The 16,778-nt window shown below is 32.7% G+C and overlaps 1 protein-coding gene and 1 long non-coding RNA gene across 2 annotated transcripts; one reads left to right on the plus strand and one right to left on the minus strand.

Moving 5' to 3' along the window:
* Positions 1–5,243: 5,243 nt before the first annotated feature.
* LOC132723585 (toll-like receptor 4) lies at positions 5,244–8,904 on the plus strand. The gene is made up of 2 exons (XM_060708339.1): positions 5,244–5,337; positions 5,546–8,904. Exon 2 carries the CDS (start codon positions 5,559–5,561, stop codon positions 8,133–8,135), a length of 2,577 nt encoding a protein of 858 aa, XP_060564322.1. The 5' UTR covers positions 5,244–5,337; positions 5,546–5,558; the 3' UTR covers positions 8,136–8,904.
* A 4,918-nt stretch (positions 8,905–13,822) lies between these two features.
* Positions 13,823–16,345, minus strand: LOC132723591 (uncharacterized). Its single transcript, XR_009624770.1, has 3 exons — positions 16,092–16,345; positions 15,281–15,323; positions 13,823–14,751 (listed from the first exon to the last, which is right to left on the minus strand). It is a non-coding gene; the product is annotated as an uncharacterized LOC132723591 (long non-coding RNA).
* Positions 16,346–16,778: the final 433 nt, after the last annotated feature.

A 16,778-nucleotide genomic window follows, 5' to 3' on the forward strand; every position in this document is an offset into this window, starting at 1 on the left:
AACGCTGTTTAAATTGATCAATTAAAGTTTTTTTTACAATTTTGCGGATATTTTTATGTACTAAAACGTGCTGGTTTTGCCAAATATCAGGTCTTCCTACATTCACGAGAATCTCTTCAATTTTACTTGTCCATTTAAATTTAGTATCAGTCCAATTGTAATTGTAAATTTTAACGGATAGTTTATTTTCATTTCCAAGCACTAAACGTGACCAAAAAGAGATCATTTTAGCATATACATCAATATAAATGGGATGTCTTCCAAGCTCACCGTTGAACATATATTTTTGGGTGCTTTTCCTAGCTGATGTTATTTGTCTCATAAAGACGTTATGATTGTTTTTCAAATAAATCTAGATTTTCAAAACCAAATATTTCTGAACCATATGTAAGAATCGGCATAACAGTGTAATCAAATAACTTTATTATTAGATCAGGTGGTAGGTCTGCGTTATTTGTTTTTGTAAATAGAAGATGCATTGCTTTATTTGCCTGTTGGCTTATATGATGCCTAGCTTTAAGAATGAACCGGACGCAGAAAATGTCAAACCTAGATAATGGTACTTGTCAGTTATTTCAAGTTCGTGTTCGCTTAAATCAAAATGATACGATTTTCTATTCATAGCTCCGAATACTATAACTTTTGTTTTATTTGGATTAACAGTAAATTTCCATTGAATACAATATGAGTTAAATAATTTAAATTTTGTTGAAATTCGACAGGATTATCCGAGTCTATTACGGTGTCGTCAGCGTAGAGAAGAATTAAAAGTTTAAGCCAAGGTTCATCTAGCTCGATACCAGCGGCACCGTGTGCCTCCAGAAATGTTTGTAGATCATTTAAGTATAAAGAAAAGAGGATTGGACTTAAATCCTCGCATTGTCGGACTCCTATTTCTAAAGAGAAGAACTGGGAATGGTAACCGTTATGCTTTACACAAGGTTAAATATTTTGATACATGTTAAAAATTGTTCGAATTTTCCATCGATAAGGGTTTGCGTAAGTTTTTGCCAGAGTCCAAATCGCCAAATTCTATCAAAACATTGTGAGATCTCGAAGTCTACATAGGCACCATAAACCTTTTGTTTCCTTTTTCTTAAGATCTCAATAAGTGCATGAAGCGTGAAAATATGATCAGAAATAGAATACGAACTTTGGAATCCTGCTTGATTTTCATTAAGTAAATGCGTATTTTCAATATAATTGGTTAGACTTAAGTTTAAGACTGCTGTAAATAGTTTCCTAGACTTGATAGACTGGTAATTGGTCTGTAAGAACTAATGTCTAATGAGTTTCCTTTGTTCTTATAAATAAAGATAATGAACCCTTCGAGTCAGGATTTTGGAATAATGCCAGAGTTTAATACTGAGTTGAAGAGTTTATTATAAATAGGTAAAAGCAGGTCTTTTGTCGATTTAATGTGCTCATTTGATATATTATCAGCGGGACTGCAAGCTTTTCCGTTATTTAAATTTCTTATACATCTTAAAACATCAGAGATAGGTGCATCTAAATATTGGTTAGAATGTTCTAAAAAATCAAGGGATAAAAAAAACGATCATCTTCCTCATCAATATCGGGGTTTTTATTATTTATTTTTTTTAATTGTAAATTTCTGTAGTTGATGGTGTGTCATCATCCTTTGATTTAAGTTTTACTATAGTGTCTAACTATGCAGGCGATGATTGAGTTGTTAAATATCAAAAGTAAGAATAGTGTTTATAAAACATCTAAAATGAACACCTTTTCTATCTCAAAATTGATTGTGTGCGGCACTTAGAAGGCACATTAAGCCTTAAGAATAAATATTTTTCTTAATGTAGAAAAGGCAAATAAACATGTTGTAGTCATGGTGGATTTAGAACCTTTCAGGTCCTTCACTTGAAGTAAAGAAAGTTAAATGTGCATAAAGGTAGGAAAATGTAAACAAATAGGTATAAAACTTCTCCCACATCTATACTAATTACCAAAGCGACAAAGAAGCAAAACATGATCAATGAGAAACAGTTTGGAAAGTCTAAAAACTTTTGAAAAATGAAAATATTTTCATTTTTCGGCTTAAAGGGTCTTTAACCCATTACCAGATATTTACGCCTTTTAACTTCCTTTTCACCCACTCCCCTTTTGTTGTCTCAAATGGTGGAAAAAATGTTTATTTAGGCCCCCAAAACTTGTTTTTGTTGGAGAATGTTGATTAAAAAAGTGACCACTTTTCCGGCACCGCCTTCCATCGAAAAAATACCTCAGGGGGTTGCCAAAAAAAATTTGGACTTGTGAGAGGCTAAAAATGACCCAAGGTCGATCATAAGGTAACGTGTTTTATCAACGGTTACCATGAAAAGCCTTTGGCTCTATCTCAATCCATTGAGAAGTTGCAATCAATTTTGATGGAAAAAATCAAAGAAAAATAGTGATTTTTGGCAATTTTGAGATGTCCTTTCGTTGCCATGGTAACAGAAAATTTAAGACTGAGCTAGTTGTTCCAAAGGCAATGGTCTAGTTAACATTTGTACCAAGTTTGATTAGTATTGAAGCAGTTTTTATAGTTTTATAGCAATTTGAACTTGTAACTAGATACTTTACAATGAAAACAGCCATTTATCGCAAAATGCTCATGCGGTTATGTGTTCAATCAAAATTGACAAATATTTACCTTTCAGACTCATTTTGATACTATTTTTAATTATGTCAATGAAGAGCAACTGTTACATTATTGGTCACAATCTGTTATACACATTTCAATTAAATCAGTTACAATTGTATCACATCATGCCCTTTGCTAAACTACAGGCGTTTTTTGACAACCATTGTTCGCTTTGGCTATTCGCCATGATATATGCGGTGGCGAGATTTATATTCTCATTGCATATTTAAGAGTTTGAAGGTCAGTATAGAAATATTATAAGAAGATAAGAAATTATGTCGAAGATATAATATGAATCCAGTGAATACTATATAACTATTGTTTTAAAAATGCATAGTTACATTTTTATCTGGATGACAATATTACAGTCCGTGTGAAAAATTTAGACCCTCAATGATCTGTTTGTCTGATGAGCATAAGTTGCAATTATCTGAGAAATAAATCATACTTTCATAAAATGAATCACAAAGTATGTTCTTTTAGTCATCTTATTGTTAAAATACTAAAACGTCTTTAATTGTTATTAATCTTTTTGATTTTCTCACACTTTTCTCAAAAGGGAAATTAATACAGATAAATATATATAGCATGATCATATATGACTTTGTTTCGGTGTTTCGGTGTTTCTTTGATGGTCTTATAATATGAATGTTGCTATGACAAAACAGGACAGAACAGAAAATATATTTGTCAACTTTAACATCTACAATGTATTATTCATGCATAGATTATTTTACTTTTTACAATATATTTTCCTGTTATCAAATTTAAATTTAATTATAATTCAAAATAAATGCGTGGACAAACACTTAAACGTGAAAAATATTTATGTCATTTATAAAGGCTTAATGATTATTTTTTCCAAAAATCAAATGTCTTTTTCAATAATTTGCTTGCATGTTTGATCTTGGAATGTGTTGTGTCCTAAATGCAGTATAAGGTGGATAAACTGGACAAACTAATGCAAAGAAAAATTTATCTATTTATCTTCAATATCATTACCCTGACATTGTTGGAATTTTCTATCATCTCTATCAATGTTTATGTGTTTACCTACGGTGTCCTGTTGGGCCACCGTGACACACACAAAACATGAAAACGACGAAATTACGATGGTGAAAAGTCGACATAACGAAACCAAGATGGTGAAAGCTCGATATCATGTCGTGTTTTCACCATCGTTCTTTCGACGGAAAAAGAAACAGTGAACCTATTGCATAAGTTTAAAAATAGAATGTAGATGGCAGACAAATGGACATGACAGTTTGACAGACGGACGGATGGCGAATTTTCTTTCAGTCCTCACTACATGTTCTGATGAACCTTAAACCAAACATTCTTCATTTAACGAAAATAAGCAATAAATGAACAATAAAAATTACACGGTGTACTGGCAGGGTCAATGTGGTTTTACCATGTCACTCTAAAGACCATATAGTATTGTTGGAAATATTACATTTATCAAGAGTTCTGTTTGTATGAAGTGACTCTGACAACACGCATCAACAACATTAATTTATTACTATAACACACTCAATTTGTTTAATGTTAAGGTGCGATTGTAAAGACATATTTACTCATGGTAATGAATAACATGAAAAAAGTATTAAAATATGACTTTATCAATATATTTCTGCTCTCTTAATTTCCATACAGCCCCTTTCAATCATTGAGCATATAATATTATATATTATTCTTAAAAATGATTTTTTTTGACGAAGCAATTTAAATAGATACTGATTTGTAGGCTACGGATAATCGGAGAAAACGATTTATATTAATAATGCTTTTAAGCCACCCTTTAAAAATACGTTTATTCAAATTTAAGAAATACATCCGGCTCCCCCTTAGTGTATTAATACTGTCCGAGTAGAGACATTTGTGCATTTTCTGGAGAAGGAAAAAGAAATTCCTTTGCTCGTGTTGAAATTGTCCTTAAACAAATTTCAATAAGGAATATATGAAAAAGAAGAAAGAAAAACAAATGAGTGTAATGTAATAGTGGATAATCGGTATGTAAACAAATACAGTCAACTCTATCGGTTTGGCCAATCGGAATAGTGTTCATTTTTTTTCTCTGTATTCAATATTTTTCACTAAAGAAACACTTTATTTGGATATTTTGTTTGTAAGCAAAATTCATTTATACCACAGTATAGTTGATAACATTATAACGCAGAGGTAAATTATGCAAAATGGATGGGTGAAAATACGGAAGATCGTTGGAACACGATAAGTGAATATCGTGTGTTCATGCTATTAAATAGGTACTCATAGTCGCCAACCTAGTCACTGGGCTGTCGAAAACACGATATGAAAATCGACAACTTAATACGAAATCGATTTCTAAATCTTTGAACAAATTGCAAGAACGCTACAAGAAAATTGAGAGCTAAAATGCGACAACACGATATGGTGAGTACATATACGTGAACATAACTACAAATGTTGTCCTTTGGCGATCCCGTTTTGCGATTCCGCCTTTATAGCGACAACATAAAAACATGATGGCTAACTGAAACCCATAAATTAAACTATTACCGTGACAAATAATAGTATATTGAAACACAAAAGGAAATAAAATACATTTTAAAAAGATAATTGTCAACTATAACTCAAAGGTTAAACTGGTTTGTCAGCTATGGTAATCATTGTGAGAAAGTCATTAAGTGATGAGGAAATAACTAGATATTGTATGATTTTCATATAATATTATATATAAAAGTATTATTGACAAAATAACTATTAACATTGATAAAGGTAACATAGATTTAGTTTTTTTATTGTTAATTCATTATGGATTCATTATGGTATTATTCTATAAATTATACTTAATGTTTAAGCATCTGATTTTTAAAGAAACTTAAATGGTGTATATAATAGTTTTCTTTTATATTGCAGACACACTGTAGATATGAAGAACACTGCGCGTGTATTCGGCACCTTTTTGGTCACTGCTATCATATTTGTACAGGCAATCAACGAATGTACAATTGATGATTATAAAACCTCAAAAAAGAACTATAAAATGAATTGTAGAAATTTGAATTTGACTGAGGTTCCAAGATTCTACCCAAAATTAGATAGGCCTATACATGAAAAAGTTTGTATGCTTGATTTGAGTTTAAATTCATTTTCTCTCCTCAAAAATGGCACGTTTCTACATATGATTAATTTGAGAATTTCAACGATTCGAGAGCTCAATTTAAGTTACTCGAACATTCGGTACATATCAACGGAAGCATTTCAAGGTTTGAAAAATTTACAATACCTAAATCTATCAGGAAACTCTCTTTCGTACCCGAATGGATTTGGTAAAGGTGTTTTTAAATTTTTGAACAAACTTAGATTGCTAAATATCAAAGATAACAAATTTGTTACATACGATGGCTTTGGTAGAGAGATGGAATATTTACAAAATTTAAAAGGATTTTATGCTGAACTTTGCCTCAACTGCACATTTGGTAAAGAATTTGAAAAACTTAAGAATTTGAAAAAAATGAGTTTATCTGGCAGCTCAACTGGTGCATGCAATGCTTCAAAACTTCACAACTACACCTTTGAAGGTCTAACTAGGCTGAAGGTGCTCTGGCTGTCATCATGTAATATTACTACAATAGAACCAGATGCATTCAAGCCAATGAACAAAAGTTTAACCCACCTTGATTTATCTTACAACGAGAACCTTCGTTTTCTTGGAATGAACAAAGGTTTACATGGATTACGTTTCTCGCCAACTTTATCGATTTTAAATATTAACCGAATTCATAACATGTACCAACAGTGCGTGAAGTTAAAGGTGTCTCACCTGCAGAACCTTATAACGCTGAGAAATTTGACGAAACTTTTCATGGATCTTAATAACATAGAAACCATTGCTAAAAAAGTGTTTTATCCTGCAAGTATATTTCCTTCGTCACTCCGGGTTCTAGCAATTGCAGGGAATAGAATTTCTTTTGACAACCATATCAGTTTTATTCACACCGCTACCAGTATCACATGCCTAGACATATCAAGACAACATCTATCTTACGATCCTTTTATAGGCAAAAACTCTGAAATGCAGGTACTAGATAAAAAATCAGGTATTGCAGACGATATTTGTTTTACAAAATTGAAAAGTGTTCAACCTTATCCACATGACAAAAGTTGCTCTATTAATTTGCCTCCTAATTTACGTCGTTTAAACTGGAAAAAGAGTTTCCTTAATTTCTATTTCGACGTTGATATTTTTATATGTGGAGCAAAAAAACTTCAATTTTTAGATCTTTCATTCAATCTCTTCACTGAATGGAGAAGTTCGATAAAAGGTCTGGAAAATCTTAAACAACTAGACCTTTCGAAAAATGACTGCGGTGAGATATCTCCAAATTTTTTTGACCATTTTACAGACTTACAAAAATTGAATTTAGAAGGAAATAGGCTAGGAATCTCGTTGGGGCAGCCATTATCAAATCGGACTAATCGAATATTCAAAAGTTTGAAACAGTTATCATATCTTGATTTGTCACATAACAGAATTGACTGTTTTGCTGATCCTGACATATTCAAAGAGCTAACCAATATTCAGCATTTATATTTGCATTCGAACCGTTTGAGTGATTGGAACTTTGATCTACCGGAAAGCCAATTTCTCAGACTCATAGATTTATCGCAAAATAAACTTTCACATTTTTCTAAACAAATGAAAAATCAGCTTAATAAAGTATGCGAAGAGGGTACTTGCAATATAACTATGGTATTGTTAAACAATTCCTTTGAATGTGACTGTGAAAATTTACCATTTTTTTATTGGATGTTGTCTACCAAAGTGCATATTAAAATTGATACATGTTTATTGAACTCAGAAAAGAAAAATATATCGACGACTACTGATTTACAGAGTTTAGTAGACACTTTAACAAGGGATATTTGTAACGATAAAACCTGGATCACATGGACCGTTGGAACTGTTTGTGTAGTGTTTGGAGGTCTATCTAGTATTATAACTGCATTAGTGGTTTATAGATATCGTTGGAAACTAAGATACATATATTACAGACGAAATAGAAGATTTAAGCACGAGGGATTCGAACGTCTTTTTGAGAACGACGCGTTCGTGTCTTATGCAAAGAGCAATGCGAGTTTTATTAAACGCTACATGGTTCCTTCTCTCGAGGAGGAGCGCGGTCTTCGCCTTTGGGTGGCAGACAGGAATTCAATGCCCGGTACATCTATAGCCGAAAATATCAGTCGGAAGGCTGTTCTACTCATGGACAAGGCATACCTCAATGATAGTTGGTGTAACTATGAAATGAACATGGCACATGTTGAATCAACCGAAACAAAGAGAAAAATGATCATCATTGTGTTAATGGAAGACATTCCATCAAATAAATTGCCTATTTGTATAATGAGATTTCTACAAAGTGAACGGTCCCTTGAATACCCAAAAAATGATCAAGACTTTGACACATTTTGGACTGATCTTACTGAACAGATTATGAATTGAATCATAATTGTTGCATACATATGCATGTATTACACAGTTAAAGCGACTCCGCTGAGATTTTTTATATGACGGGAGTGGAAATATGGACCATTTGATGTAGATCTGTACCAATAACTTTGTGAAATATTTCAGAACATTCGCTCAGTGGTTTGGGTTTTTTTGTAGTTGAATCAAGAATTAAGCCTCGCCGTATTTCATGCCATAAGAAGACGACAGTTGAGTGGGTCAATACCTTTTGTGTTTCGGGTATTGGCGACATATGTTTTCTATATACATTGTTTTGTGTTGTAATTATGTATATACTTTTCTTTTATTCATGTATGTTTTTTCGCTGTATATCGATCTGACGAAGAGGAATTGTCAGTCGTTATTGTTAACAAAGAAGCTTTTTGTCTCAAGACTATTAATGTTCAATGGCTTGGAGCACTTCGCAGACCTACTCAGGTGGCTTCACGCAAAGTTGGTCCTGGGATTCGAGTAATGGACTGAACTATGAAAGACCTAACCTGCCAATACGCTCCATGTATCTGTCTACTGAATACAATGTTCGAATTCTTTAAGCCAACTTGCTAATGCCTTTTGTAGTATTAAATGGTTTCATTATTCAGTAGGTTTAACTTCACCGACAGTCTCCGATCTTATTAAAATGTTTTAGAATTATGTATGATATTTTGAGTACACTTGTTATTAACAATGAACCTATATTATCAGTCTTTTGGTTCTTTATCTGAAAATTTGATGTTAAAAAACATTAAATTATGCGTGCCTTTTGAAAAGCATATTCTATGTTTGTTTGATTTTCCCAGAAATATTATATTAAGTTCGTCGCTTTATAAAAAAATCAGTTCAAAAAGTTGTTCAAAAAGCAGTTAAAACAACACAAAATCTTGTCTGTTGTTCTGGCAAAGTATCTTAACCCATTACTTCATATACACGCCTTTTAACGCCTTTTTCACCCCCCCCCCCTTTTTTGTTGTCTCAAATGATGAAAAAATGCCTTATTTAGGCCCCAAACACTTGTTTTTGTTTGAGAAATGTTGTTAAAAAAGTGACCTCTTTTTCGGCGCGGCCCCCATCCAAAAGATACATCAGGGGGTTGCCAGAAGGGGGATGTGCCCCCTTCTGTTTGGTGGGTTTGAAGGGGGGGCGGAGTCCCCCTCATCGCCAAGAAAATTTTGGACTTGTGAGAGGCTGTAAATGACCCCAGATTGATCATAAGGTAACGTGTAACCAACGCTGAAAAGCATTTGACTTTATCTCAATCCATTGAGAAGTTGCAGCACTTTGAAATCAATTTTGATGGAAAAATCAACGCAAAATAGTGATTTTTGGCAATTTTGAGATGTCCCCTCGTTGCCATGGTAACAGAAAATTTAAGCCTGAGCATGTTGTTGCAAGGGCAATGGTCCAGTCAACATTTGTGCCAAGTTTGATTAGTGTTGAAGCAGTTTTTATAGTATTATAGCAAATTGAACTTGTAACAGGAGACTTTTCAATGAAAACAGCCATTTTTCACAAAATGCTCATGAAGTAATGGGTTAATGAAAAAAATAAAAAAATCTACAAAACAAGAATTTTTCTTCAAATTTATATGACAGGCCATGTTTAAACATGAAAAAACGCGATTTAGGGTAATTTCAAGTATTTTCATCATTTTCTGTTAATGAAAAAAATCAAAAAATCTACAAAACAAGAATTTTTCTTCAAATTTATATGACAGGCCATGTTTAAACATGAAAAAACGCGATTTAGGGTAATTTCAAGTATTTTCATCATTTTCTGTTAACCCATTACTTCATATACACGCCTTTTAACGCCTTTTTCACCCCCCCTTTTTTTGTTGTCTCAAATGATGAAAAAATGCCTTATTTAGGCCCCAAACACTTGTTTTTGTTTGAGAAATGTTGTTAAAAAAGTGACCTCTTTTTCGGCGCGGCCCCCCATCCAAAAGATACATCAGGGGGTTGCCAGAAGGGGGATGTGCCCCCTTCTGTTTGGGGGGTTTGAAGGGGGGCGGAGTCCCCCTCATCGCCAAGAAAATTTTGGACTTGTGAGAGGCTGTAAATGACCCCAGATTGATCATAAGGTAACGTGTAACCAACGCTGAAAAGCATTTGACTTTATCTCAATCCATTGAGAAGTTGCAGCACTTTGAAATCAATTTTGATGGAAAAATCAACGCAAAATAGTGATTTTTGGCAATTTTGAGATGTCCCCTCGTTGCCATGGTAACAGAAAATTTAAGCCTGAGCATGTTGTTGCAAGGGCAATGGTCCAGTCAACATTTGTGCCAAGTTTGATTAGTGTTGAAGCAGTTTTTATAGTATTATAGCAAATTGAACTTGTAACAGGAGACTTTTCAATGAAAACAGCCATTTTTCACAAAATGCTCATGAAGTAATGGGTTAAAATGAAATACATAAAGAGAAGAGAAAGTTAGGTATGTTGTTTAGATTCTTCATTGTAACAAGCACGGGAATATTAAACAGGAAGTAATACTGTAGTCCCATTTATTTTTAAAAAGTTAGTACCGGTAATTGATTTTCCATTGATATGTAATTTCATACTTCTTATTAATTTAAATAAACAAGTAGATTAAAAACGGGAAGTCCAACTCTTCTAGGCTGAAGTATACATTTCCTGCACACATTTGAATAATAATAATAATATTTTAAAACTATTACAAACCGGTACGCTTACATAACCCGTTGATCATTAATTGAAACATGACTCACTGCAAATCTTATTAATTTGTATAAATATTTCATATAAAGTATGTTTTATTCATGTCCACAGCAGTGTGGAGAACTTGTTACACTTTATTGTTAAACGAATGACTAAACTGACCGTGGTAGCATTGGTTCAAATAACAATGAACGTGACTGTAACAGTCTACTTAATATATTACATAGAGCAAAACTAAGCGATGCAACAAAAAGGTTCAAGATTTTAATTCATTTTAAATTTTCGTGAAGTTTCGTGAGGGAATGCATTATAAGCATTTACAAAGATCATTTCACGTTTTTTTTCAATATCATAACCGTTTTTTTTTAAATGTTGAACTAAAGTTTTCATTCTGACGCTTTGAAATTTGCGACGTTGGCAGCTGTCAGGCTGAAAAACATTACAATATTACAAACATGAAAACGGTCAGTAATGTATTATAAGCATTTCCTTATTTAATTGTTTACTTAAGACTTCTACACTGCTAACTTTACATATTTAGAAGCATCAGACCGAAAACATAAAAGATCAGCAAATCAAAAAATAAAAAGATCCGCAGTTAACAGTTGGTAGTGTACACAAACTCATCGTCTCCATTGAAGATGATGTTTACTTACTTATCCAGACATGGGCCATAAGATGCTGGACAAAACGATGCACATTTTTTGTTAAAATTCATTGTTTTGCTTAACTTTTATGCATCAAAGCTGCACACAAATTGTTGTGTGTAAAGTTTGCAGCCTAACAGCCTAGCAACCTAAAGAAAACCAAGAATATTACAAACCTGTAAACTGCTGGAAATACATAATAAGTACTTCCTTATTTAATTAAGATTTCTTAAGGTTACTACGCTGCAAATTCACAAATTTCGAAGCGTCAGACCAAAACATAAAGATTTAGTCAGCAAATTATAAAATAAAAACATCCGCTGTTTACGGTTGGCAATTTACAAAAACTCATCGTAACGATTGAAGATGTTTACTTAATCATCAAGACATATCCTACAAAATGCAGGATTATGAAATGCATAATAATTGACAAAATTCAACTTTATGCTTCAATTATATGCATCAAAGCGTCACACATATTGCTGTATGTAAAAATGACAGCCTAACAGTCTAGCTAAGAATATTACAAACGGTCGAAAATACTTTTTAATACACTTGTTACTATATATAGTAACAAAATCGCCTATGATTTCAACTGATTATGAGTGTCACGTGACCTATTATGAGTTTGCGGCCCGGGGCCGAGAACTAGTTATCAGCCCGCAGAACATGTGCACGTGCACAAACTGAAACAATGACGTCATATTTTACGTCATCAAACAGTTAACTGTAAAAGTGTAAGTAGGTTGTCAGCAGGAATCGCTTTATTTCTATTATAAGAGCTTAAGCGTATTTAGTACAAACACAATATTGTTACTATTGAAATTTGAAGAAATAATACGACAAATTCATTCCGAAAAAAAAATGAAAAAAAAACTTGCTTGTAAATTCTACTGCTTTGAACACACAAACAGTAGATTCTAAACGTCTCTGTACAGAACAGTAGAAGAGTAGACAAGAATTTCAACGAAAGAACTTCAAAGTATTTTTTTTTTTGTTTTTTGTTTTTTTGTTGTTTTTTTTTAAAATGCTACAATTAGATTTACCAAGTGTATTAAAGACATTAATACACGTCAGAGTAGGGCCGGAAAGTGATAATCGGCCCTGAATGAATAATGGCCCTCGGGCTAAAGCCCTCGGGTCCATTATTCATTTTGCGGGCCGATTATCACCTTCCGGCCCTCTCCTGCCGTGTATTAACCTCTTAATAAGCACTTCCTTAGATTATTCCACACTTTTTAATATCAAATATCATAATCGTTATTTTTTAAGATGCCGAACTTTTAAGTTTTCATTCTGACGCTTCCAAATTTGTAAAGTTGAAAGCCTAAAAAAAAACTAAGAATACTACAAACATGAAAATAGTGAGGAATGCATAATAAGCATGACAGTTTTCAATCTGACGCTTCTAAATTTGTGACGTTGGCAGCCTTACAGCATAAAGAAAAACAAAATAAAAAATTACAAACATGAAAACAGTCGGAAATGCATTATAGCCACTCTTTTTTCAATTCATTATGATTTTTACTATCAAAGATGCTAAACACTAAAGTTTTCATTCTGACGCTTCGAAAGTTGGAAGCCTAACACCCTAAAGAAAACTAAGAATATTAAAAACATATAAATGGGCGGACTTTCAACGCTATGTTCACTATCATGATTTTTACTTTTACAGATGCTGAACTTAAACATTTTTATTCAAAAGCTTCGAAATTTATGACGTTCGCAGCCTAACAGCCTAAAGAATACCCAGAATATAACAAACATGAAAACGGTCGGAAATGTCTTATAAGCACTTCCTTATTTAATACGCTACAAATTCACAAATTTCGAAGCTTCAGACCGAAAACATAAAAGATCAGCAAATTATAAAATGGAAAGATCCGCAGCTTACAATTGGCAGTTTACGATGTTGCGAACGATGTTGATATTTACCTGTAAATCGGGTCCAAACGGCATCAGCTGCTTTTAGCAAAATTTCCGGAAAACGGTGTTTCCTTGTGTACAGAGTCTAGCAAGAAATACAAATTTAAGTGAACGGGATATAGAAGTTTAATGTACAGAGTTTAGTAGAATGTTACGGTGTCTAGCAGTCACATATTTTTTAATTGTATAGTCTTTTATGAGCTGACAGTCTTTCTGATGCAAGGAATGACACAATATATTGATTGTTAACTTCAATTATTACTTAAATTCATACTACATCACGAGAATGTGTCATTCCAGGTAGCCACTTGCTTTCTTACAAAAACAGTAGGACATTATTCAGAAAAAAACCCAAATATAGTCAATTTATAGATTATTGTATAAAATTCAGGGTTTGCATTAAGAATTAGTGTAAGAGGCCATAATGTGAATGAAGGAGGCCTGATAGGGGGGTCCGGGGGCATGCCCCCCCGGAAAATTTTGAAATCCAGGAAGCAAAATCCTGCATTCTGAGCACTTTCAGGGCTACTTTAGCCACTCTGGTTTAGCATCATTTTTGAAAAAAATCACTATGGAAACTACTGGAAAAGCTTGAAGCAGGTGCACTGAAATATGCACTTCATAATTGTTAGTTGTGTCACTCATTTTACACAGCTTTTAACAATAATTTTTTTCATTTGAGCTAAACCGTCACACCTATTTGCAAATTATAACTGTAGAAAGTTCATAAACAACAAGCCAAGATATACTTGATCATCATTATTTATAATAAACATCATCAATTTTCAAAGCCAAACATAAACACTTTTCATAGCCAACAATCATCATTTTACATACTCTCACATGATCACATTTTAACATTGTTCAAAGTCAAGCCTCATCATTTCAAACTTCATATTGTTAAATATCATCAAATTTCATAGTCAAACATCATCACTTCAAATAGTAAAGCATCATCACTTCAAATAGTAAAGCGACATCACTTCAAATAGTAAAGCATCATGATTTTTCATAATAAATATTTAAAGCAAAGTATCATCAATTTTCATAGCAAAACTTCATCACTACAACTTTCACATTGTTAAACATCATCAATTTTCAAAGCAAAACATCATCAATTTTCATAGTAAAACATCATCATTTTTCATAGTAAAACATATCCAATTTCATAGCCAAACTTCATCAAATTTCATAGGAAAACATTATCAATTTAACAAAACATCATCAATTTTCATAGTCAAACATCATCAATTCAAATAGTCGACATCATACCTGCGAAGACTTCTTGACTATATTAACTGTAACTTTTGCTGACTGGGAGTGCAGCTGGATGCTAGGCGGAACATCTTGAGTGGAATCTAAAATATATTTTGAAACAATGAACTTTTTGTTGAATTTTGTATTTGTTCAGTTTGTCATATTTCACCAAACTGTATGCAGTATTTAAAGGTTTTCTTTCTTTAATATTATAGCATATATGCTTACATTTAGTATAATGACTATGTTAAATTGATATAACAAGTGCAGAAAATAATCAGTTTGGTATTTTATTTGCAAGCAGACGGACAAGACTTTAATTTTTTTATATTAATGTAGAATTACACAGTCTAAAAATGTTAATGCAGTTTATCACCAGGAATACTAAGTCATTTTCTTATCATATTCACAGTTTGTCACTACTTTGGTTGCCAAAACTTCTACCAGAATGAATCGGATTGTTTTTTTATTTCTGAAATATCATGACTATACAATGACCAATCATTTATGTTGATTCAATGCTTTATTCACAAGGCGCCTTGCATGTAAAATGTTTGTTCTGTAATGTATACTTTCATAATCCTCTAATAAACTTTATACGGCAGGGAAAATTATACTACTTTGACTCACCCTTTTTAATCCAGCTATCATATAAATGTGTGTTGAGATTGAACTGTAACATGGAAATATATAAAGTTAACAACAATTGTGAACAAAACTGTTTAAACATTTTTTTATAAATAAAATTCAACATATACAAAATACAAAAAAATGTGTCAACTGGGCCCTCAAACTAACACAGCCTTGAGTTATTGATGAAAGTATGTGAATTGGCACAGAAAGGCTGAACGTACGTTTTGTTTATTTCAGATAGGTTTTTACATTTTTTTTCTTGTGGCAGCACGAAATACCCAAATACAACCAAATATATAGCAATACTCATTTTTGTTTGTATAAATTTAGATTATATTATAATGAGAAGATGAATTTATAATTGTAAAATAACATGACTAAGTCATAAAATATAGATTATAATGAGAAAATGAAAAATATTTATAAAATAATACGACTTAGCCAGCTATAATTAACTTTTATTCATTCCGTTGAAATGGGCAGTTGAGATATTTTAAGAAAATAAACTTGTGACATTTGCTGATGTAGGTTCATTATACTTGCAATTTAAGATAAAGATAATGCTATGATAATATTTGTTGTCTTCACTTAAATTTTAGGGGAATAATTTTGTTTGTAATTTTATACAAGGATCCGTCGTATTATTGATATGTTGTAATTAGAGGGCCGAGTTTGTACAGGGCCGAGTTAACGCTTTACGAAATGTAATTTTACTAAAGAATAAACATTTGTCAACGGTAAACAATTGAAACTGCGAAAGATATTTTAACATGAAAAACAAATCGATATAATTCTTTAGAAAACTTACTTGATTTCGGTTGAAAATTAAAAAAAATCGTCGATTTTGCGATCAATTTTTCGTTTTTTGGTCGCCATATTGGATGTTTACGTGCCGCCAAGGAAGTGAACCGCAATTAGCGGAAATGCATAAAATTACCGAAAGGAGCGAATCGTAAATTTTCGAGCCCCCAAAGCAGTTTCCAAGTATTCATTTATGGTATCTACGGGATTTCTAGCCGGCCCAAAACGTGTTCTAGGCGGCCAATTTGGCCGCCGGCCGCCTCTTAATATGTTTATGTTCTTATTTATTTTGTTTTTGTGAGAGGAGGCTAGATAAGACCCACAATCACATGCTTACACACACTTAGGGCATGAATATAATGTGTATAATGGTCTCATAGGCCTCCCGTGCATTATCTCAATTAAAATATGAAAATGATTGCATATTCTTTGGTATCATTCAATGAATTACTGAACTCAAATCAAATAAGTGAAAATAGTAATAAATACATGTATTTAAGGGCATGATTGGTGACATGTCCGGGGTCCGTACTCTCAGAGCCTGAAACGGCGGATGAGTCATTAAGCATAGAAAAGAAGAAGATAATTGATCAGGTACATAAAAGATTATGCACGGGCGTCATTTTCTACAAAACTGCATTAGCACGTGTCTTCCAAAAAACATTTTAGCCACGTTGAATAAGCAATGTGTCGA

The sequence above is a fragment of the Ruditapes philippinarum genome, unplaced genomic scaffold (assembly GCF_026571515.1).
Source record: "Ruditapes philippinarum isolate M1 unplaced genomic scaffold, ASM2657151v2 ctg7326_1_1_1_1, whole genome shotgun sequence".
Lineage (NCBI taxonomy): Eukaryota > Metazoa > Mollusca > Bivalvia > Venerida > Veneridae > Ruditapes > Ruditapes philippinarum.